Source organism: Ursus maritimus, unplaced genomic scaffold (assembly GCF_017311325.1).
Source record: "Ursus maritimus isolate PB19 unplaced genomic scaffold, ASM1731132v1 scaffold_2, whole genome shotgun sequence".
NCBI classification, from domain to species: Eukaryota; Metazoa; Chordata; class Mammalia; order Carnivora; family Ursidae; genus Ursus; species Ursus maritimus.
Genome location: NW_024424452.1, coordinates 82,677,676 through 82,702,218, shown reverse-complemented (window position 1 = coordinate 82,702,218; position 24,543 = coordinate 82,677,676). Strand labels below are relative to the sequence as shown.

Here is a 24,543-nt window from a genome sequence, read left to right as displayed (position 1 = left end):
TGAGAAAGAAAAAGCAGCCTTACAATTCAGACATCTTTTTTCTGGAGATAAGACTCTGAGATCATTTTTGTCTTACTAAATATGGATCACAAAACATTAGTTTTTCAGTTTTCATTTATCAGTCATGATATGTACAAGAAAAACATTTATAGAAACACACACAAAAACAACAAAAAATAAAAATTCCTTTAAACTATTACATTAAGGTGAACAAAACTATACGGAATAAGAAACACTGTCAATAGAAATTAAAACTAACATTAAATACCAATACTTACACAACGAAGTGGACTGTTAGCAAAATAAAGCTCACATTCGGTCACACAGAAATACAAAGGCATCAACTACCAAAATACAGTTTTGTCTCAATACCTCCTCCTTGTCTTGGCCTTGGGAAATCACGAAGACCTAAAGCACCGGACTTACTTTCTTCCCTACTCCCTCCCTCACGCTTCCATCCTTTTCACACTGGGGTACCAGTGTAAGAGGCTCCTGGAGGTGGCTAACCGTGCAGCGGCTCCTAAGGCAGCGGTGGCTGTGCTCCGAGGAATGTAGAGCTTCTGGGAAATCTGATGCTCAGGAGACAAGATCAAAGAGAGCTGGTCCATGGCTCCATGACTCTTGTCTTTGAATACTGTAATAGCATGGCTACTAGAGAAATCATTCTTTAGGCTCTCCGGAGAGCTCTCCACTGAAAAAGAAAGAAAACATAAGTCTATTCAAGGGGTTCTCACACTCACTGCCTTCTCTTTCTCATTCTAGATCTTTACTAATGTGTGTGACAATCATTTTCTTTAGGTGGTGACATCTTTTGGTACAATTCGAGAGGATGACAGTCAAACCAGTCAACAAATGGAATGGAAATGAGAGTGGGGAACTGAGACGAAATAAACCCTTGTCAGAATGAGGGGGGAAAAGAGAGACAAAAAATATACTTATCAACAGGGAAGGGAAAATTTCTTTCCAGGACGTCACAAACTGCATATAATTCCAATTCCAGGGAGGAGTCCTGAAGCTCTCTTTCCTTCCAGCAGTGAGCACAATGGTGTCCCACAGCTGTTTTCTATTGCCAAAGTGGTTTCAGTTTGAGTCTGTACCAGTGTAAAAACAAAACTAACCAAGATGTTTGTAAGAAGTTCCAAAAACCAGTTATCAGCCATAAAATAAATTCCTTAGGAATTAGTGCCAAAGGAAGGGAATGCTAGGCATTGTCACATGCATACTCTAGACCGTGAACTCTTTATTACCTGCCTACAATGAGAGAAGGAGCTTTTGCCGGCATCGAAGCAAACACACCGCTTCCTTCAAGAAAATTATGCTTTAGTTAAGAAAAAAAAAAAAAATCCAGGTGAACTAAATAAAATGGTAATGTGTTGTCCATCATCACAAACACTTCGCACACTAGTACAAGTATGATTACATATTGAAAAGCACTGCTCTAGACCTTAAAAACACCGATTTCAAAAAATCTAGAGAAAATATGGGCGAAATCCAGTACTTTATTCATCTTTGCATTTTTAGCAGCAATGCAGTGTGTGGTATATGTTCCGTACATTTGTGATGAATTATATTCAAGGAGAATTTCACAGGGTATTCCAAAAAGTAAAACTCTGATCATAAAGCTATAATTAATGTCCACTAGAGAGGAAAAGAGCTGGTGAGTTCTAATAAAATAAGAGGTTTTACACAGTTTTGGTGAGCTCAGATTTTAAAAGGTACAAATATATGAAAGCAGGGACACATGATCAAAGAATTTGAAAGAACAGCAAAACTTTTTTTTTTTTTAAAGATTTTATTTATTTATTCGACAGAGATAGAGACAGCCAGCGAGAGAGGGAACACAAGCAGGGGGAGTGGGAGAGGAAGAAGCAGGCTTCCAGCAGAGGAGCCTGATGTGGGGTTTGATCCCAGAACGCCGGGATCACGCCCTGAGCCAAAGGCAAACGCTTAACGATTGAGCTACCCAGGTGCCCCAAGAACAGCAAAACTTCTGCTTCCAGATATGATGTTAATTCAACAGTGATTGAAAAACAATCTCTTGGGGTGCCTGGGTGGCACAGCGGTTAAGCGTCTGCCTTCGGCTCAGGGCGTGATCCCAGCGTTCTGGGTTCGAGCCCCACATCAGGCTCCTCTGCTATGAGCCTGCTTCTTCCTCTCCCACTCCCCCTGCTTGTGTTCCCTCTCTCGCTGGCTGTCTCTATCTCTGTTAAATAAATAAATAAAATCTTTAAAAAAAAAAGAAAAGAAAAACAATCTCTTCTGCTTTAAACAACTGGAAAACTGGACAAAATGTATGAAACAGCAGCAGAGTCATACACTGAACAACAAGCATGCAAAACAGTGATCCCTAAGAGAAGGGAAACAAATGAAGTGAGCCCTACAAGGGCCTTAGCTCACCACTGAAATAGTTTCTAGGCTTCAGTACAAGATGGGAGAATCCAAACTGAGCCTGGAGATCTTACTGGGTTGAAAAGACAGAGTTTGGAATTCAAGAAGGCCACAGTGCCTTAAATTTGTGCGAAGAAAGTACCAGAGAAGAGGCAGCTAGAAATCTAGTTAGATAAGAATACATGCAGTAACCTCTGAGATCAGCCATAGCAACTTCTTTCTAGATACGTCTGCAGAGGCAAGGGAAACAAAAGCAAAAATTAACTACTGGCACTTCATCAAAATAAAAAGCTTCTGCATGGCAAACGTATAAACAACAAAACTAAAAGGCAGGGGGGCCTGGGTGGCTCAGTTGTTAAGCATCTGCCTTCAGCTCAGGGCGTGATCCCGGGGTCCTGGGATCGAGCCCTGCATCAGGCTCCTCCGCTGGGAGCCTGCTTCTTCCTCTCCCACTCCCTTGCCTGTGTTTCCTCTCTCGCTGGTTGTCTGTCAAATAAATAAATAAAATCTTAAAAAAAAAAAAAAAGGCAACCTACAGGATGGGAGAAGATATTTGCAAATGACATCTCTGATAAAGGATTAGTATCCAAAATATATAAAGAACTTATACTTGGCAGCTATACTAACTCAGCACCCCAAAAACAAATAACCCAAATAAAAAATGGGCAGAAGACTTGAATAGACATTTTTCCAAAGAGGACATACAGATGGCCAACAGACACATGAAAAGACGCTCATCATCGCTGATCATCAGGGAAATGTAAATCACAATGACAATGCAATATCATTTCACACCTGCCAGAATGACTAAAATCAACAATACACAAAACAACAGGTGTTCGCAAGGATGTGGAGAAAGGGGAACCCTCTTGCACTGTTGGTGAGAATGCAAACTGATGCAGTCACTCTAGAAAACAGTATGGAGATTCTTCAAAACATTAAAAATAGAACTACCCTCTGATCCAGCAATTGTACTACTAGGTAGTTACCCAAAGAATACAAAAATACAAACTCAAAAGGATACATGCACCCTGATGTTTGTAGCAGCATTATCGGCAACAGGCAAATTATGGAAACAGCCCAAGTATCCATGGAATGGTGAAAGGATAAAGGAGAGGTGGTACATATATACAATGGAATATTACTCAGCCATAAAAAAGAATGAAATCTTGCCATTTGTGATGACACGGATGGAGCTTGAGAGTATTATGCAAAGTGAAATAAGTCTGCAGGAAAAAGACATATACCATTTGATTTCATTCACATGTGGAATTTGAGAAACAAAACAAATGAGCATGGGAGAGAAAAGAGAAGCAAACGAAGAAATAGACTCTCAACTACAGAGAACAAACTAATGGTTAAAAGAGGGGAGGTGGGGGGGATGGGCAAAATATGTGATGGGGATTGAGTGCACTTGTTGTAATGAGCACTGGGTGATGTATGGAAGTGTTGAATCACTAAACTGTACACCTGAAACCAGTATTATACTGTATATTAATTATACTGGAATTTAAATAAAAACTTGAAAAAAATGGTTATCAGAAGTGAGAGGGGGTGTGGGAGTTGAATAGGTGATGGGGATTAAGCACTTGTGGTGATAAGGACTGGGTGATGTATGGAATTGCTGAACCACTATACTGTACACCTGAAACTAGTATTACAATGTATGAAAAGAAATCCCAATAAAAATTTTAGCAGGCTTTGTGTAAATTTATGTTAATTATAAAATTCATATGGAAAATGATCTAAAATAGCCAAAACAATTTGAAAAAGAACAAAATTATATGATTTTAAGACATATAAAGCCACACTAATCAAGGCAGTGGTATAAAGCCATATAAACCACTAAAACATAACAGGAAGTCCAGAAATAGACCCTCCCATATACAGCCTACTGACTTTTGACAAAGATATCAAGGCAGTTTAAAAAAGGATAGTCTTTTCAACAAATGGTGCTAGAACAACTGATATTTATATGCGATTAAAATAAACATTGATCCTTATATCACACCATAATATTAATACAAACCATAACTCAAAAATTAACAAACTGGATCACAGATCTAATTTTAAGACCTAAAACTACAGAACTTTTCAAAAGAAAAAAAGCAAAGCAGTTACTTGGGTTAGGAAAGATTTCTAAACAGGACACAAAAAACTCAAACTTTATGTTAAGAAAAAAAATCAATCAGACTTCATCAAAATGAAAACTTTTGCTCTTCCAAAGATGTTAAGGAAGTCACATGCATGAAAATAGTTGTGATATATGTATCACATACATACAGATGTTTATATCTGACAAAACTTTTGTGTCCAGAATAAAGAATTTTTACAAAAGATGATAATCCAATAAAAATGAGCAAACAGTTCACTAAAGACAGTACATGAAGAGACGGTCAACCTCACCGGCAAACAGTGAAACATAAACCACAATAAGATACCACTACGCATGCACCAGAACAGCAAAATTTTAAAAGACTGATAATACCATTTGTTGGCAAGGAGATGGAGCAATCGGATTTCACACATTACTGGTGTGAATAAAAAATGGAAGAGCCACTTTGGAAAACTTTTTTGGCAGTTCTTAAAAAGTTTATCATGTGATCACGTGACTCGGCAATTTCACTCCTCGGTATGTATGAACACGTCTACACAAAGAGCTGTGAATGTCCACAACAGCTTTATTCATACGGGCTCAAGTCTGTCCATCTAAGGAACAGAGCCAGACAACTGGTACCACTTAGCAATAAATAAGAACAAACTTTGACACTGGCAACAACTTAAACGAATCTCTAAAACATCGTGCTGAGTGAAAAAGGTCAGACTTAAAAACTGTATAACTCATGACTCTCTTTCTATGAAATTCTAGAAAAGAGAAAGTAACATGGCAGGAACCAGCAAGCAAGGGGAGGGAATGAGTGCAGAGGGAAGCAAAGAACAGGGGGAACTGTTCTACGTCATGACTGTGGTGGTTACAAGACTGTACACATGTGTCAAAACTCACAGAACCATCTTAAAAACTGGAAAATTCTACTGTATGTAAAACTGACTCCCCTCAACCAAACTGCAAAAAAAAAGAGGAGTGGCAAGATAGAAGGGAACAACTGAACCCAGTAAGTACTTGAGACAAATGCTAAAGTCAGCAATTTTTCAAGTTATGTTCTGAAAAAGATAAAGGAAAGTTTTTAGCAGGATGACAAACCACGGTATTTGTCGATTCTATGTAAAGCTACCTGAACCAGAGTGTTTTTCTGCAGAATCAAGCGCCGTGGGACTTGCACTGAGGGCTGCTGTGGACAGCTGCACTGGCTTTGCCGGAGTCTGAATGCAGCTGGGCTGGGGCTGGCTCCCTTCTGCTGACTGCTGCGACTGGATCAGAGAGCTGTAGAATTCCTCCAGTTTGGGCAATGTGGAAGGATCTGAAGAGCTCTCTACGGGTGGCAGCTGCAGGATGAGAAAAGAAGAGCAAAAGCATGAAAAGTACTGTTAGCGTAACAGGAGGAATTAACCCTGTTTTGGTTCCTTAGTTATAGACAAGACAAATATTTTTCATATCAGAATTAATACCACTACTTACTTATAAGAACCTAGTTGCGTTCTAGAAAAAATGAGTCCTTCTCTAACTTCGCGATTCAAGAAACATTTATTGGACACATATTATGAGCAAACCCGGTGCTGAAAGCTGCCGCACAGAGCTAAGGAAGGGTGGCGGGAAATTCGAAAGGACGTGGTGAGCACTCACACTCTGGCACACTGCCAGGTTACCTGCAGGTGCTTCTTCATTTAAACCTCAGGACGACCGCTCTAGCTTAGGGGTTTGTCCTCACTATGGGCCCTTTCACTTAGTAGAACGCTTTTCACAAGAGGCGAAGTTATCCAGTGTCAATCAGTAGGTGACAAAGCAGAGATGGAAACTCAGCCCAGTCCATGTTCTCACCACCTCCCGGTAAGACAGGATCCCTGTCCCTAAGCTCACAGCCCTCAGAGAAACTGTGTGTCCTGCAGCCAGCCATGAATGGAGGTGTTGCCCGCATTCTGCAGAGAGAACACCACACTAGGAGAACATAAAGTGGTTAAAGGAAGGCTCTTCGGAAGAAGAGACAAAATGGAGTATCAAGAACCAGGGTTTGAGAGAAAAAGATGAACATCCCATATGGAGACTAAATTGAACTTAAGTGAATGGAATATCAAATTTTAACCATGAGATCCTATATCCTACTGTACAGTCATTGCTGAAGCAGATACAATCTATGGTAACTTAGCATTTATCTTCTGTGATGGTAACTGGCATTAATATGACAAAGCCAGCCCTACCCCATCTAGGCTGCCGACAGTCTGGGATCTGCCCTGAGTGAACTGAACCAGTAATTATACAAAGAGAAAATGTAGCTTTGTATGTTCTTCAGGCTCATATGTAGTAGACATTTAGTATCAGCTGGCATTCCTTTTCTGTTCCATAACAAAAAAATCCTGCTCATTTTCAAACGCGGCAGGCATGAATGCAGTTATACTATTATGCAATATACAAAGGGCTATGTGTGTAGCCTTTTTTTGACAGCAAAAATGAAACTCACAAGCTATACTGGCCACACAATACGCTACTTCAGGAAATCAAAGATCCAGATTCAAATTTTTACTTGGCTTATGCAATTCATGTGTGTTTTAGTTACCCTGCAAGTTTATTCTCAGAATTAGGCTAAGCGTTAGTGAGTTCTTTCAATAAGGCTCCGAAGCCAAGTAAATAAACACTAACATGATAAATTTTTGGAGCTGAAAAGATCACTATTTAAATTGGTCTTTGCAGATAGACAAACTGAGGCTCCAAAAGGTAACTTGTGCCAACCTGCAGATTTTAGTTTGTGGTGAGGCTAAGCCGTAGACTGCAGACCAAGTGTTTTTTTTATACTACGCCCTGCTATTTTCAGTAGATTTCAACAAAAATTGAAATCAGAAACAAATTTTTAAGGCAATATTCTTTTTCTTTCCTCATAAATATGATTTCGAAGAAAGATACATCATTAAAACATATTTAAGATGCATTCTAATAGCTTCTTATTCTGAAAAAAAAAAAAAAAAGTAACAAAGGCAAATCCTGTCTAAATTTGTATGACACCCTGAAAGCAAGTGCCTGCAGTCAACTTGAGCACTTAACTGACAATCGAGGTTCTTTCTCAGAGTGTTCTCCAGCCTTGCTGCTCAAAGTGTGGTTCACCAACCAGCAGCATCACCTGGGAGCTCGCTAGATGTGCAGAGCCTGCATCCCCATCCCAAATTTGTTCAATCAGATCCTGCGTTTTCACAAGATTCTTAGGGGATGTGTAGGCACATTATACTTTGAGAAGCATTGTTCTACCAGATTTAGCTCTCTGTAGTTATCAGTGACTGCCTCCGTCATAGTTATCTGAAAATACACCTCATGGAACTAGAGGTAAATGACAAACTTTCAAGAAACATGATTAACATGTGCAATCAAAAGCGTAGCCCCAAACCACAATAACATACAACTTCACACCCACTAGGATGGCTATGTTAAAAAAAAATAGATATAACAAGTACTGGCAAAGATGTGGACAAATTGGAACACTCTTATATGGCTGGTGGGAATGTCTATTTAGGAAAGTCTGGCAATTCCACAAAACATTAAATAAAGAGTTACCATATGACCCAGCAATTCCACTCCTAGATATATACCCTCATAAAACGTGATACACATCTACATAAAAACATGTACATGAATGTCACAACAGCATTATTCATAATAGCAAAAAAAACTGAAAATAACCCAAATGTCCATCAGCTGACGAATGAACAAAATGAGGTCTATCCATACAATGGATTATTCGGCCATAAAAGGAAATAAAGTACTGATACATGATTAACCTTGAGAATATTATGTTAGGAAACCAGACCCAAAAGGTCACATATTGGGGCGCCTGGGTGGCGCAGTCGTTAAGCGTCTGCCTCCGGCTCAGGGCGTGATCCCGGCGTTATGGGATCGAGCCCCACATCAGGCTCCCCCGCTGGGAGCCTGCTTCTTCCTCTCCCACTCCCCCTGCTTGTGTTCCCTCTCTCGCTGGCTGTCTCTATCTCTGTCGAATAAATAAATAAAATCTTAAAAAAAAAAGGTCACATATTGTACTGATTCTAATTTCATGAAATGTTGCAAAAAATAAGTAAATCAATGGAGACAGAAAGTAGATGAGTATCTGGCTGATAAGGGGTAGGGTGTCAGCTAAGGGATGCAGGGTTTCTTTGGGGGATAATGAAAATGTTCCACAATTGCTTGTGGGATGAATGCACAATAAACTAATGGACTAGTGAATATACTAAAGCCATTAAACCGTGCATTTTAAATGGGTATCTATATGGAATATGAAATATACCTTATAAAGCTGAGGAGACAGAGGATGGAATCTCAGCCCCACCTAGGATTTCAGCTGAGATCCCCAAAGGATCCCGCATTAGGAGTAACAGCCACATCTAAGGAGTAAGGACAAAAGTGAAAAATAGCAGTGCTAACAAAACCTAAAACCAAACCTCAATGTGTGTGTTAAGGTGACTGGCTGGTATCTGCCAGCCGTAGGACATCTCAGCCTGCCTTGGAGGAAGAGAACTTACCCAGAGCCTCTGGAATTTTTTATCCATAATGTCCAATATTCAATTAAAAAACTCATGAGATATGCTTCCCACTTTCTCCACCCCAACCCAACAATGTCAAAATCAGGATAAAAGAGAAGATCAAATATGGGGGTGGGGGGAAGAACATACCCAAGCTGATTCAGACATTGGCATCATCTGAAAAAAACTTTAAAATAACCGTGATTAAGCATGATCAAGAATGTAGAGGAAGTGACAGAAAAAAATTGATGAAAATGTGGAGAATTTAAACAGAGAATTCAAATTTAGTTTAAAAAAAGAATCAAATGGGCATTCTAGAACTGAAAAATGTTTGAAATTAAGAATTCAATGTGTGGGTTTAGCAGCGGAATGGATCCCACAGATGACAGGACTAGTATTTTAGAAGAATCGATAGAAAATCTCCAAACTGAGACACAGCGGAAAAAAAGAAAAAAGAATGTAAACATGAGAAAAGAGCCCAACAGGCATGTGGGACTCAGCCAAAGTGCTAGCACATGGGTAACTGGAATGCCAGCAGGAGGGCGATAATGAGGGAAAAGCACTATTTGATTAGACAAATAGGCCAGAATTTTCTAAAACTGATGAAAGGCATCAATCTTCTTATTCAATAAGCTCAGTGAACCACAAAGTAAATCCAAAGGAAATTACATCTAGATATATCATTATCAAAGAGCTTAAAGCAAAAGACAGAAAAATCTTAAAAGAAGCCAGAGGAAAAAAGACATCACTGTCAATGGAGCAATGATACCTGACAGCTGGCAATTCAACAGAAGCCTGAACATAATGGTAGGACATCTTCAAAGGGCTGAAAGAAAAAAGTGTCACCCTAAAATTCAACACTCAGGGGAAATATCCATCAAAAATGAAGATTAAACTCAGAAACTTGGGAAATTAAACAACATATTCCTGAACAGCCAATGGGTCAAAACAGAAATCAAAGAGAAACTAGAAAATATCCTGAGACAAATGAAAACAGCATACCAAAATTTATGGGATACAGCAAAATGAGAACTAAGAGGAATTTTTTTAAAGATTTTGAGAGAGAGAGAGAGAGAAAGAGAGGGAGAGCGCATGAATGGGGGGAGGGGCAGACGGACAGGGAGGAGCAGGCTCCCCACTGGCGGGGGGTCCAGTGCGAGGCTGACCCCAGCCCCTTCACAGCCTGAGCTGAGATGAACAGCAACGTTTATAGCAGTAAATGCCTACATAAAGAAAGAAGAATCACAAACAACTTCACTTTATACCTTAAGGAATTAAAAAAAAGAACTAAGGCCAAAGTTAGCAGAAGGCATGAAATAATAGAAATTAGAGTAAAAATAAATGAAATATAATAGAAAAAAAATGAAACTAAGAGCTAGTTTTTTGAAGCCATAAACAAAATTTACAAACCTTTAGCTAGACTAATAAGAGAATATTCAAATATCAACAAACAAAATTGCATTTCTATATACTAACAATGAACTACTTGAAAAGGAAATTAAGGAGTGCCTGGCTGGCATGTGACTCTTGATGTCGGAGGCTGTGAGTTCAAGCCCCACATTGAGTGTACAGATTACTTGGAAAGGAAATTAAGAAAACAATCCATTCACAATAGCATCAAAAAGAATAGGAGGTGAAAGACCTGTACACTGAAAACTATATAACACTGATGAAGAAGCCATAAATAAATAGGAAGATATTTCATACTCACGGACTGGAAGAATTAATATTAAAATTTCCATACTACCCAAAGTGATGTACAGGTTCAAAGCAATTCCTATCAAAATGTCAATGGCATTTTTTACAAAAACAGAAAAACAATTCTAAAATTCATATGAAACCACAAAATCACAAAGGACCCCAAATAGCCAAAACAGTCTTAAAGGTGGAGGGAAAGGAGGGAGCGCTCTTCCTGATTTCAAAATACACTTATAAAGTTACAGTAAAAACATTATGGGACTGGCACAAAGCAGACATACAGACCAAAAGAATAAAATCGAGAGCCCAAAAATAAAAACACACATTCAGTCAACTGATCTTTGATAACAGTGCCAAGACTACATGATGGGGAAAGGACAGTCTCTTCAACACACGATGCTGGGAAAACTGGATATCCACAGGCAAATGAATGAAACTGGACCTTTATTTTACACTAGACACAAAAACTGACTCAAAATGGATTAAAGACTTAAACATAAGACCTGAAACGAAAAATCTCCTAGAAGAAAATAGAGGGGAAGCTTCAGGACGCCGGTTTTGGTAATCATTTATTGGATATGAAACCAAAAGCATAAGCAACAAAAGCAAAAATAAACTAGTGGGACTACATGAAACTAAAAATCTTCCGCACGGCAAAGGAAACACAACCACAAATGACCACGCATTATACGACATTTGTATCAAATGCCCTAACGAGGCAAATCTGTAGGGACAGAAAGCAGATTACTAGTTGCCTCAGGGTGTGACTGCTAACGGGCACTGGGCGTTTCTGAAGGGTTGAGGTGTTAATCCTAAAATGAAATCTGTGCTGTTAGGCAACCCCCATTTCTGGAACAGAAATGTTCTATATAACACAGCATACATGCGCTCATACAAAATAACCATAAATCTGCTTTTCAACAAGTCTCCCAGCTTTGAGTCCTTTATTTTAAATGTGACACATGAAAATAAAAGTGCAGAGGCCTGGTGGCCAGATTTCATGATTCACACAAATTGTGCTGCTGTTTTCAGGATGCTCGTAATATATTTGAGAAACCCAAGACAAACAGGTTTTGTTCCAGGATTAGCACTTTCTGCCACAGCAACATAAAAGGAAAAAAGTAGAGATTTATATTTTTGGCTAAATTATATGAAAATACCTGTTTTCTGTATCTCTTACGTAGAGATTTTATCAATCTTTCAATTCTAAGCTTCGGATTTTCTGAAGAGATAAATCAATTAAGTTGATTGAAATTAATTTTAAAATCAACCTACATTCTGTGCATAGGTGTTCCACCAAATGCTAGAGAGGGATCATTAACAAGAATTTTACTTTCTAAAAATGAAAGCACTTCCTCATGAGAATCTGTCGATAACATTCATTAGACATTTACCTTTTGAATCCTGGTTGTGCCAGTATTTTTTTCCTGAGCACCCAATCCCTCTTGTTTTTGAACTTCTACTTTCACTCCATTCATAAGGCCTGAAGGCTGCCATGAATCATGCCATACATCTTTGGGTCCAGAAAAGCACCAATCCTATAGAGAAAAAATTGCAAGCATAAACCAAGAGACAGAGCCACATGATCCAGACAAAGAATAACATGGGCAAGGTAAAGGCAAGGAGGCAGAGTTGATCAAACAGGAAAAGGTGTTTATTAAGTTTCTATATCAGTGTGGTCCATATCCAATATCTTGAATTCCTTGGAACACACAGATGTCATAAAAACAAATACAGCTCTGGTTTGTAGCATTTTCTTGAATACTGTTGAAGAAAATGGCCAGATGATTTTTCATGATCATCTAGTATTTAAATGGCATAAATAATAAGGAGGAATTTAACTGTAGATATTTCTTCTAATAACCAGTGGGAAATACGTTACATTTTAAATATATAGTTAGGCCCAATATTAGCAAAAATTCTCAATGCAGAGACCCAGAGATTATATTACAAAGCTAATGCAATAAAAATAAAATTAGTGAAAACAGTTTATTTATAGATCCCAAGGCCTAAGAGTCCAATGATAAAACAAAAATCATAATGGTTAAAAGGTTAGATAAGACAATAAGTCCATGATTTACTCTTCCCTGTTTCAACTTGTTCCCCTCCCTATCACTATCATCTTTGGGGGAAAAAAATATATTCTTCTGAATTATCATGGGATAAATCCTTTTGAATTCTAGAGTGTATAAATTTCTTGAGGAAATTTACATTTCCATTTTTCAGTAATGATTTGCTGTTTTCCCAGGGATCTAACCTGTGGCATTTCTTTACATGATGGGTATGGTTTCTTTCCACCAAGACTTGAGGTAAATAAGTGGGAGGCAGCATCACCCCCTTTTCCCATTTTAGCCTGCAAAGGTAACCAATTCTCATCCCAAACATCATCACCGATAGTCACTGATTCCAGGCATGGCATTCCAGTGGGGATCTCATCCTAAAATGTATCAGAAGACAAAGAAAACCTTTAATTTACAGTTGCTATATGAGTACATTTTAAAATTTAGGTTTAAAATTTTTTTCCTGACTCCAGGTAAAGACAGCAGTTTGAATACATAACTGAATACTCTCTCCTGAAACATCACCAAAATATTCAGATTTAGATACAAACTCCTTGTTAGAACAGAAGAAAATACCACCTACATTCTGGATACAGAAAAGATGACAAATGACAACTTACTAAGCAGTCTTGAGAAAGTAGAATTCTGAGCTTAGAGCAGGAAAAACTGAGAAGCAACCAAATTTATACCAGATACTGCAAAAGCTCAGAAATCGCTAGTACAAGGTTTTTGGAAATGAAAATGTAAAGTGGAAACAAAAACAAAAGCAAAAGTAGAAAGTCTCTATAAGAAGCAGTTAGATCTCCAGATACATAACCTATTCCATATACAAAGGAAGATACACCTCTTTTTCCTGCTGGAAAACCAGAGGTCTTCTGGAGGGTAAAGGTGAGGGTGGGGCAAGCAAAAAAACAGGGGAACTCAGCAAAGGTTTTTATACTGAATAGCAAGGCCCCTAGGTCTGTTTTCAATAGCAGGACAGAGAGAAAAGTAAGGAATGCATGAACCTGAAGGGAGATCCATAGAAATTATCCAATCCGACAACAGAGAGGAAAAAAATGAGAAAACAAAGGCAAAAACAGAGCCTCGAGGACCTATAGGACAATACCAAAAGGTTTAACATTTGCTTCATCGGAGTCCCAGAAGGAGAAAAGAAAGAGTGCAGTGCAGAAAAAGTATTTGAAGCAGTGTCCGAAAATGTCACAAATTTGATGAAAGACATAAACCTACAGTTCAAAAAGTTTAGCAAACCTCAAATATGAGGTTAGAAATCCATATCTAGGGGCGCCTGGGTTGCTCAGTCATTAAGCGTCTGCCTTCGGCTCAGGGCATGATCCTGGAGCCCTGGGATCGAGCCCCATATCAGGGCTCCTCCGCTGGGAGCCTGCTTCTTCATCTCCCACTCCCCCTGCCTGTTTCCTCTCTTGCTGGGTGTCTCTCTCTCTCTCTCTGTCAAATAAATAAGTAAAAATAAAATCTTAAAAAAAAAAAAAAAAGAAATCCATGTCTAAATAGATTATAAACTACCTCCTGAAAACTAAAGACAAACCATCCTAAACGTAGGCAAAAGAAAATGACACGTAAAGGAACAATTCCAACACTGCATATTTTTCATCAAAATTATGAAAGCCAGAAGAAAGTGGAATGAAATTTTTAAAGGCCTGGTAAAAGAACTGATAACCCAGAATTGTACATCCAGCAAAAAATCTTTCAAGAATGAAGATGAAATAAATACATCCCCAATGAAGAAAACTAAAAAAATTCATGTCAGCAGATATACTCTAAAGGAATTGCTAAAGGAAGTTTTTTTTTTTTTTTAAAGATATTATTTATTTATGTGACAGAGAGACAGCCAGCGAGAGAGGGAACACAGCAGGGGAGTGGGAGAGGAAGAAGCAGGCTCCCAGCGGAGGAGCCCAATGTGGGACTCGATCCCGGAACGCCGTGATCACGCCCTGAGCCAAAGGCAGACGCTTAACGACTGAGCCACCCAGGCGCCCCTAAAGGAAGTTCTTTGGATAGAAAGGAGAGGACAGCAGAAGGAAAGTTGGAATATCAGATATAAAGAGGAACAGAAATTATCAATATCTGGGGAAGTATAATAGACTATTTTTGTCCTGGATTGTTTATAATATGTTTGAAGGCGGAAAGCAAAAACTATAACATTATAAATTCTCAACATATATACTTGTTATATGTAAACATAGCATAAAGGAGGTGGGAGGGGGGTAAAATACCTAAATGGTGGTAAGATATTTATATACCACTTGAAGTGGTAAATACTGATTACATCTACTGTGAAAAGTCAAGATGTATACTGTAATTCCTGGAGTAACCAGTCAAAACACTACACAGGTAGATATAATAAAAATATAATAAGTAAACTAAAACGGACTACTAAAAAAGTATACTAAATAAGAAAAATACTAAAAAAAGAATAATACTGAAAGGAAGGAAAAGAAAAGCAAAGGAATGAAAAGCAGAGGTAACAAATAAAACATAATGGTAGACCTATAATCAAAACATATGAATAATGATATTAAATGTAAAATGTCTAAAGATACTAACTAAAATTCAGATCATCAGATGGATTTAAAAAATGACTAAACTACATGGTGTCTCAAGAAATTTACCTCAAATATAATGACACAGGTAGGTTAGAAGTAAAAGAATGGAAAAAGATTATGTCAACAATTTAAAAAAATAAAGCTGAAGTGGCTATACTGCTATCAATGTAGGCATCAGCACAAAGAAAGTAACTATGGATAAAGACATTTTGTAACGATAAAAGGGTTGGTTCATCAAGAAAACATACCAATCCTAAATATATGGCACCTGGTAATAAACCTCCAAAATACATAAGGAAAAAAAGTGACAAGGAAGGAAAAACAGACATAATCCAAATTATAGTTGATGACTTCAACATTCTTTTCAGTAGTCAGTAAACTAGTAGATAACAAGGATATAGAACTGAATGATACCACCAATCAACTGGATCTAATTAACCTTTATAGAACACTCCATTCAACAAAAGCAGAACACAGTCTCTTGAAAGGCACATGGGACTTTCACCAAGACAGACCATATCCTACTTCAATGAACCTTAACAAATTTAAAAAACTGAAATCATACAAAATATGTTCTCAGACAACAGAATGTAACTATAAATGAGTAAGAGAAAGATAACAGGAAAATGTCCAAACACTTGGAAACACACTTCCAAATAATTCATACTTATATGACCCACTGTTATATGACCCATATCATAATAATTAGGGTCATATAATTATGAGTCAAAGATGACCACTCAAAAAAATCAGAATATATTTGAACCAAATGAAAATACAATATATTCAAACTTGTGAGATGGAGCTAAAGTGGTACTCAGAGGGTCAAAGCATGAAATGCTTATATTAGAAAAAAAGAAAGTTTTCAAATCAATAATCTAGGTTTCCATCTTAAGAAAGTAGAGGGGCACCTGGGTGGCTCAGTCAGTTAAGTTCCTGCCTTTGCCTCAGGTCATGATCCCAGGGTCCCGAGATCAAGCCCCACATCAGACTCTCTGCTTGGCGGGGAGCCTGCTTCTCCCTCTGCCTCCCGTTCCCCCTGCTTGTATGCTTGCCCTCTCTCTCTTTCTTTCTCTCTGACAAATAAAATCTTTAAAAAAAAATTTTTTTTAAATAATAAAAATAATAAACCCCAAATGGATAGATTTTTAAGCTAGGTAGAGAGCTCTCAAGTCTTGATATCAAAATCATAATCCATCAAAAGAAAATCTGATAAAAAGAAAAACAAAGCTGGAAGAATCACAACTCCAGATTTCAAGTTATACTACAAAGCTATGGTAATCAAAACAGTGTGGTGTCAGCCCAAAACAGGCACATAAATCAATGGAATAGAACAGGAAGCCCAGAAATAAACCCACATTTATATGGCCAGTTAATCTCCAACGAAGGAGGAATGAATATGCAATGGGAAAAAGCCTCTTCAACAAATGGTGTTGGAAAAATTGGATAGCTACATGCAAAAGAATGAAACTGGACCACTTTCTTACACCATATACAAAAATAAACTCCAAATGGATTAAAGACCTAAATGTGAGACCTAAAACTATAAAAATTCTAGAAGAGGGGTGCCTGGGTGGCTCAGGGGGTTAATCATCTGCCTTTGACTCAGGTCATGATCCCAGGGTCCTGAGATCAAGCCCCACATCGGGCTCCCTGCTCAGTGGGGCTCTCCCCGTGTCTGCCACTCCTCTTGCTTGTGCTCTGTCAAATGAATAAATAAAATCCTTTAAAAAAACAATAAAATAAAAATAAAAATTCTAGAAGAGAGAAGAGACAGTAATTTCTCTGACACTGGACATAGCAACTTTTTTCTAGATATGTCTCCTGAGGCAAAGTAAACAAAAGCAAAAATAAACTATTGGGACTTCATCAAAATGAAAAGATTCTTCTAAAAAGCAAAAGAAACAATCTACAAAACTAAAAGGCAACATACTGAATAGGAGAAGATATATGCAAATGACATCTCTGATAAAGGGTTAGTATCCACAATACCTAAAGAACTTATACAACTCAACACCCAAAAACCAAATAATCCAATTTAAAAAATGGGCAGAAGACATGAACAGACATTTCTCCAAAGAAAACATACGGATGGCCAACAGACACATGAAAAGATGCTCAACATCACTCATCATCAGGGAAATGCAAATCAAAACCACCATGAGATACCACTGCACACCTGTCAGAATGGCTAAAATAAAAAATACAAGAAACTACTGTTGGAGAGATCGTGGAAAAAAGGGAACCCTCGTGCACTGTTGGTGGGAATGCAAACTGGTACAGCCCCTGTGGAAGACAGTATGACGTTTCCTCAAAAAGTTAAAAACGGAACTACCCTATGATCCAGTAATCTCACTACTGGGTTTTTACCCAAAAAATACTAATTCAAAGGGATATATACACCCCTATATTTATTGCAGCATTACTTACAACAGCCAAATTATAGAAGTAGCCCAAGGACCCATCAATAGATGAATGGCTAAAGAAGATGTGGGATATGGACACAACAGAATATTACTCAGCCCCAAAAAAGAATGAAATCTTTCCATTTGCAATGACGTGGATGAGCCAGAGAGTATTATGCAAAGTGAAATAAGTCAGCAGNAAAAAGACATACACCATATGATTTCACTCATATGTGGAATTTGAGAAACAAAACAAATGAGCAAAGGGGAAATAAAAGGGGGAGACAAACGAACCAAGAAACAGACTTAACTACAGAGAACTGATGGTTACCAGTGGGTGGGGGGATGGGTGGAAAAGGTGATGGGGATTAAAGGGTACACTTATCATGATGGGCACTGAGTAATGTATAGAACTGTTGAATCACTATATTGTACACCTGAAACTAATATAACATGTTATGTGAAATATATTACAATTAAAATTAAAAGCTTGTAAAACAGAAAATTGGATAAAATGGACCATATCAATATTATAAATGTTTTCTCCTGGGGGCACCTGGGTGGCTTAGTAGGTTAAGCGTCTGCCTTCAGCTCAGGTCATGATTCCAGGGTCCTGGGATCAAGACCCGCATTGGGCTCCCTGCTCAGTGGGGAGCCTGCTTCTCCCTCTCCCACTCCCCCTGCTTGTGTTCCCTCTCTCACTGCCTCTCTGTCAAATAAATAAATAAATAAGATCTTTAAAAAAATGTTTTCTCTGCAAAAGCCCATGTAAAGAGACAAAAAGATACAAACTAGAAGAAAATATCTGCAAACCACATATCTAATAAAGGAGTAGGATCCAGAATATAAAAAACTCTAATAATTGGACAATAAAAGTATCAAAAATCGAATTAGGAAAAGGGAAAAAAGACAAGACTTATCACAAAGGATGACATACAGATGGCAAATAAGCACATGAAAAGATGTTCAACATCATTAGCCATTAGGGAAATGCCAACTAAAAGCAAAATGAAATAGCACTGCATATCAGCAGAATGGCTAAAAATTAGTGACAACACCAAATGCTGGTAAAGATGTAGAGAAATTGGATTACTCAACACATGGCTGGAGGGAATGTAAAGTGGTACAGTCACTCTGGAGAACAGAATAGCAGTTTCTTATCAAACCAAACATGTAATTTCCACATACCACCCAACTATAATTGAATGATATATTCTCTGAATAATTGTTCCAGAGAACTTACATTCACCCAACAACCTGTACACAAATGTTCGTGATAGTTTCGTAATAGCTAAACCTAGAAACAACCCAAATGTTCTTCAAAGGGCTACTGGTGAAACACTGTGGCATGTACATGCCACGGAATGATACTTGGCAAGAAAAGGAAAAAGACAACTGATTCATGCAACAACTTGGATGAATCTACAAGGAATATACTGAGCAAAAAAATGACAATTTCAAAAAGTCACATACTATATGATTTCATTTACACAACATTTTTAAAATGACAAAATTTTAGATATGTAGAACTGGCTAGTGGGTGCCAGGGGTTAGGGACTGTGGAGAGAGGGATGGTGGGTGTGGCTATTAAAGGACAATACAAAAGATCCTGAGTCATGATGATGTATTTGGTATCTTGACTGTGCCGCTGGATACCCATCATATGCTACGACTACACAAAACTAAATACACACACACAAATAAATACAAGTAAAACTAGAGAAATGTGAAGGTAGGCAGATTTTACCAACGTCAATATCCTGGTTGCAATACTATACTACAGTTTTATAAAATGTGACCACTGGAGGAAATAGGCAAGGATTACAGAGGATCTCTCTGTATTATTTCTTACAACTGCACATGAAACTTCAGTTACCACAAAAATGTCAATTAAAAATAAAAAAAATTATTCTACATAATCTTTGTCAGAAAATAAAATAGAAAGGAACACTTCCAGACCAGCATTACCCTGGTACTAAAACCATCAAAGACTGTCCAGGAAAACTATAAACCAATATCCTTCAGAAAAACAGACATAAAAATCTTCACCAAATATTAGCAAATGGAATCCAGCAATTCAGAAAAAGAATAATACACCATGACCAAGTGGGATATATTCCAAGAATGCCAGTCTTCTTTAATATTCGATGAATCACTGTAATATGCCATATTAAGAGACTAAAGAAGAAAATAATATGATCAACACATACAGAAAAACCATTTAACAACATTCACACCCATATATGCATGATAAAATCATTCAGCGGGACAACAAGACATCCTCTCTCACAAGTCTTGTTCAACATCATATTTGAAATCCTAGATAAAGATATACAAATTGGAAAGGAAGAAATAAAACTGTCCCAATTCACAGACAATATTATCATCTATCTAGAAAATCTCAAAGGAGTCTACAAAACACCTCCTAAAAAACAGTAAGTGAATTTAGCAGGTTAACAGGATTAAGGTGAAAATACAAAACTCGACTTCCATATTCTAGCAATGAAGATATGGAAACAAAAAGGTATCACTTATGATAGCTCCCAAAATAAGTGACATATTAAGGTATTAAAGTTAACAAAATATATCCCATATACTGAAAATTATAACACCCTAACGATAGTATAAAAGAAAACCTAAAGAGAGAAATATGCTGTGTTCACAGATTAAAGATGTTACTTCTCCCCAAGTTTATCTATAGACATAAACTAATTCCATCAAAATCTCAGATATAAACTGATTCAAAGTAACTTCAATATTAAAAACAAGTATGGGAGGGGCGCCAGGGTAGCGCAGTCGTTAAAGCGTCTGCCTTTGGCTCAGGGCATGATCCCGGCGTTCCGGGATCGAGTCCCACATCGGGCTCCTCCGCTGGAAGCCTGCTTCTTCCTCTCTCACTCCCCTGCTGTGTTCCCTCTCTCGCTGGCTGTCTCTCTGTCACATAAATAAATAAAATCTTAAAAAAATAAAATAAAATAAAATAAAATAAAATAAAATAAAATAAAAACAAGTATGGGGGCGCCTGGGTGGCTCAGTCATTGAGCGTCTGCCTTCAGCTCAGGGCATGATCCCGGCGTTCTGGGATCGAACCCTGCATCGGGCTTCTCTGCTGGGAGCCTGCTTCTTCCTCTCCCATTCCCCCTGCTTGTGTTCCCTCTCTCACTGGCCATCCCTCTCTGTCAAATAAATAAATAAAATCTTTTTAAAAAAATAAACAAAAAAAAAATAAAAACAAGTATGGGTAGGAGAATCCAAGATGGCAGAGGAGTAAGAGACCTTAGTTATGTCTGGTCCCAGAAATTCAGCTAGATAGCTATCAAATCATTCTGACCACCTGCAAACTCAATCGGAGAGCTAAGAAAAGAACAGCTACAACTCTACAGATATAAAACCACCACTTTCTGCAAAAACGACAAGATGGAAAAACTCACCTCAAAAAAGAGAACAAGAGGCAGTACTGACTGCAAGGGACCTAATCAGTATGGATACAAGTCAGATGTTGGAACTAGAGTTCAGAATAATGATTACAAAGATACTAGCTGGGCTTGAAAAAAAGCATAGAAGACACTACAGAATTCCTTTCTGAAGAAATAAAAGAACTAAAATCTAATCAACTTGAAATTTAAAAAGACTATTAATGAGATGCAATAAAAAATGGAGGCTTTAACTACTAGGATAAATGGGGCAGAAGAGAGAATTAGTGATATAGAACACAAAATGATGGAGAATAAAACAGCTGAGAAAAAGAGAGATAAACAACTACTAGATCATGAAGAGAGAATTCGAGAGATAAGTGATACCATAAAGAGAAACAACATCAGAATAACTGGAATCCCAGAAGAAGAGGAAGAAGAGAGAGAGGGGCAGAAGGTATATCAGAGCAAATTATAGTGGAGAACCTGGGGAAGGAAATAGGCATCTGGGTCTAGGAGGCAAAGAGAACCCCCCTCAAAATTAATAAAAATAGGTCAATACCCCAACATATAATAATGAAGCTTGAAAATCTCAGAGACAAAGAGAAATTCCTGCAAGCAGCTTGGGGCAAGAGGTCCTTAACCTACAAGGATAGAAACATTAAACTGGCAGAAGACCTTCCCACAGAGACCTGGCAGGTCAGAAAGTACTGCATGATATATTCAGGGTGCTAAATGAGAAAAATATGCAGCCAAGAATACTTCATCCAGCAAGAATGTCATTCAAAACAGAAGAACAAATAAAAAGCTTCCAGGACAAACAAAACTAAAATAATTTGTGATCACCAAACCAGCCCTACAAGAAATATTAAAAGGGATCCTGTAAACAAAGAGAGAGAGCCCAAAATTAACATGGACCAGAAAGGAACAGAGACAATATACAGAAACAGGGACTTAACAGGTAATACAATGGGACTAAATTCATATCTTTCAATAGTTATTCTGATTGTAAATGGGTTAAATGCCCCCATCAAAAGACACAGGGTATCAGATTGGATAAAAAAGCAAGACCCATCCATATACTGTCTGCAAGAGACTCATTTTAGACCTGATTGAAAGTGAGAGGGTGGAGAACAATTTATCATGCTAATGGACATCAAAAGAAAGCTGGGGTAGCAATCCTTGTATCAGACAAATTAGATTTTAAAACAAAGACTATAATAGATGAGGAAGGACACTACCATAATAGGGTCTATCCAACAGGAAGATCTAACAAGTGCAAATATTTATGCCCCTAACATGGGAGCAGCCAACTATATAAGCTAATTAATAACAAAATCAAATAAACAAATCGATAATAATACAATAATAATAGAGGACTTTAACACCCCACTCACTGCAATAGACAGATCATCTAAGCAGATCAACAAGGAAACAATGGCTTTGAATGACACATTGGACGAGATGGACTTAGATATATTCAGAGCATCCCATCTGAAGCAACAGAATACACATTCTTCTCGAGTGCACATGGAACATTCTCTGGAATAGATCACATACTGGGTTACAAATCAGGTCTCAACTGGTACCAAAAGACTGGGATCATTCCCTGCATATTTTCAGACCACAATGCCTTGAAACTGTAACTCAACCACAAAAGGAAATTTGGAAAGAACGCAAATCCATGGAGGCTAAAGAGCATCCTACTAAAGAATGAATGGATCAACCAGGAAATTAAAGAATTAAAAAATTCATGGAAACAAATGAAAATGAAAACACAAGTGTTCAAAATCTTTGGGATGCAGCAAAGGCGGTCCTAAGAGGGAAGTACATAGCAATACAAGCTTTTCTCAAGAAACAAGAAAGGTCTCAAATACACAACCTAACCTTACACCTAAAGGAGCTGGAGAAAGAACAGCAAATAAAGCCTAAACCCAGCAGGAGAAGAGAATTAATAAAGATTAGGCAGAAATCAATGAAATAGAAACCAAAAGAACAGGAGAATGGATCCATGAAACTAGGAGCCAATTCTTTGAAAGCATTAGTAAGATCGATAAGCCCATCGCCAGACTTACCAAAAAGAAAAGAGAAAGGACCCAAATAAAATCATGAATGAAAGATGAGAGATCACAACCAACACTGAAGAAATACAAACAATTATAAGAACATATCATGACCAACTGTGTGCCAACAAATTAGAAAATCTGGAAGAAATGGATGCATTCCTGGAAATGTATAAACTACCAAAACTGAAACAGGAAGAAACAGGAAACCCATACAGACCCATAACCACCAAGGAAATTGAAGCAGTCATCAAAAAATCTCCCAACAAGAGCCAGGGACAGATGACTTCCCAGGGGAATCCTACCAAACATTTAAAGAAGAATTAATACGTATCCCTCTGACACGGTTTAAAAAAAAATCAAAATGGAAGAAAAACTTCCAAACCCTTTTTATGAAGCCAGCATTACCTTGATTCCAAAACCAAAGACCCCACCAAAAAGGACAATTACAGACCAATATCCCTGATGAACATGGATACAAAAATTCTCACCAAGATACTAGCCAACAGCATCCAAAAGTACATTAAAAGGATTATTATTCACCAAGACCAAGTGGGATTTATTCCTGGGCTGCATGGGTGGTTCAACATCTGCAAATCAATCAATGTGACATCCTGCATTAATAAAAGAAAGGACAAGAACTATAAGATCTTCTCAATAGATGCAGAGAAAGCATCTGACAAAGTACAGCATCCTTTCTTGATTAAAACTCTCCACAGTGCAGGGATAGAGGGAACATACCTCAATATCGTAAAAGTCATCTATTAAAAGCCCACAGAGAATATCATTCTCAACGGGGAAAAACTGAGAGCTTTCCCCCTAAGGTCAGGTACATGGCAGGGATGTCCACTATCACCACTGCTGTTCAACATAGTACTAGAAGTCCTAGCCTCAGCAATCAGACAACAAAAAGAAATAAAAGGCACCCGAATCGGCAAAGAAGTGAAACTCTCACTCTTTGCAGATGATGTGATACTATATATGAAAAACCCAAAAGACTCCACCCCAAAATTGCTAGAACTCGTACAGGAACTCAGCAAAATGGCAGGATATAAAATCAAAGCACAGAAATCAGCTGCATTTCCATACACTAACAACGAGACAGAAGAAGTGAAATTAAGGAATTGATCCCATTTACAATTGCACCAAAAACCTTAAGATACCTAGGAATAAACCTAACCAAAGAGGCAAAGAATCTACTCTGAAAACTACAGAACACTCATGAAAGAGATTAAGACACAAAAAAATGGAAAAATGTTCCATGCTCATGGAAGAACAAATATTGTTAAAATGTCTATGCTACCCAGAGCAATCTATACATTCAATGCAAT

The 24,543-nt window shown here is 37.8% G+C and overlaps 1 protein-coding gene across 3 annotated transcripts in view; it reads right to left on the bottom strand.

Moving 5' to 3' along the window:
- Nucleotides 1-273: 273 nt before the first annotated feature.
- TDRD5 (tudor domain containing 5) overlaps nt 274-24,543 on the bottom strand; it is a 99,673-nt gene continuing 75,403 nt past the window's right edge. For all 3 annotated transcript variants that reach the window (XM_008696912.2, XM_040636270.1, XM_040636271.1), the window contains 4 exons: nt 12,962-13,141; nt 12,099-12,242; nt 5,622-5,832; nt 274-691 (listed from right to left, as the gene is read on the bottom strand). In XM_008696912.2, the coding sequence (XP_008695134.2) occupies nt 447-691; nt 5,622-5,832; nt 12,099-12,242; nt 12,962-13,141 (780 nt within the window). In that variant the 3' untranslated portion in view covers nt 274-446. The remainder of the gene's footprint in view (nt 692-5,621; nt 5,833-12,098; nt 12,243-12,961; nt 13,142-24,543) is intronic.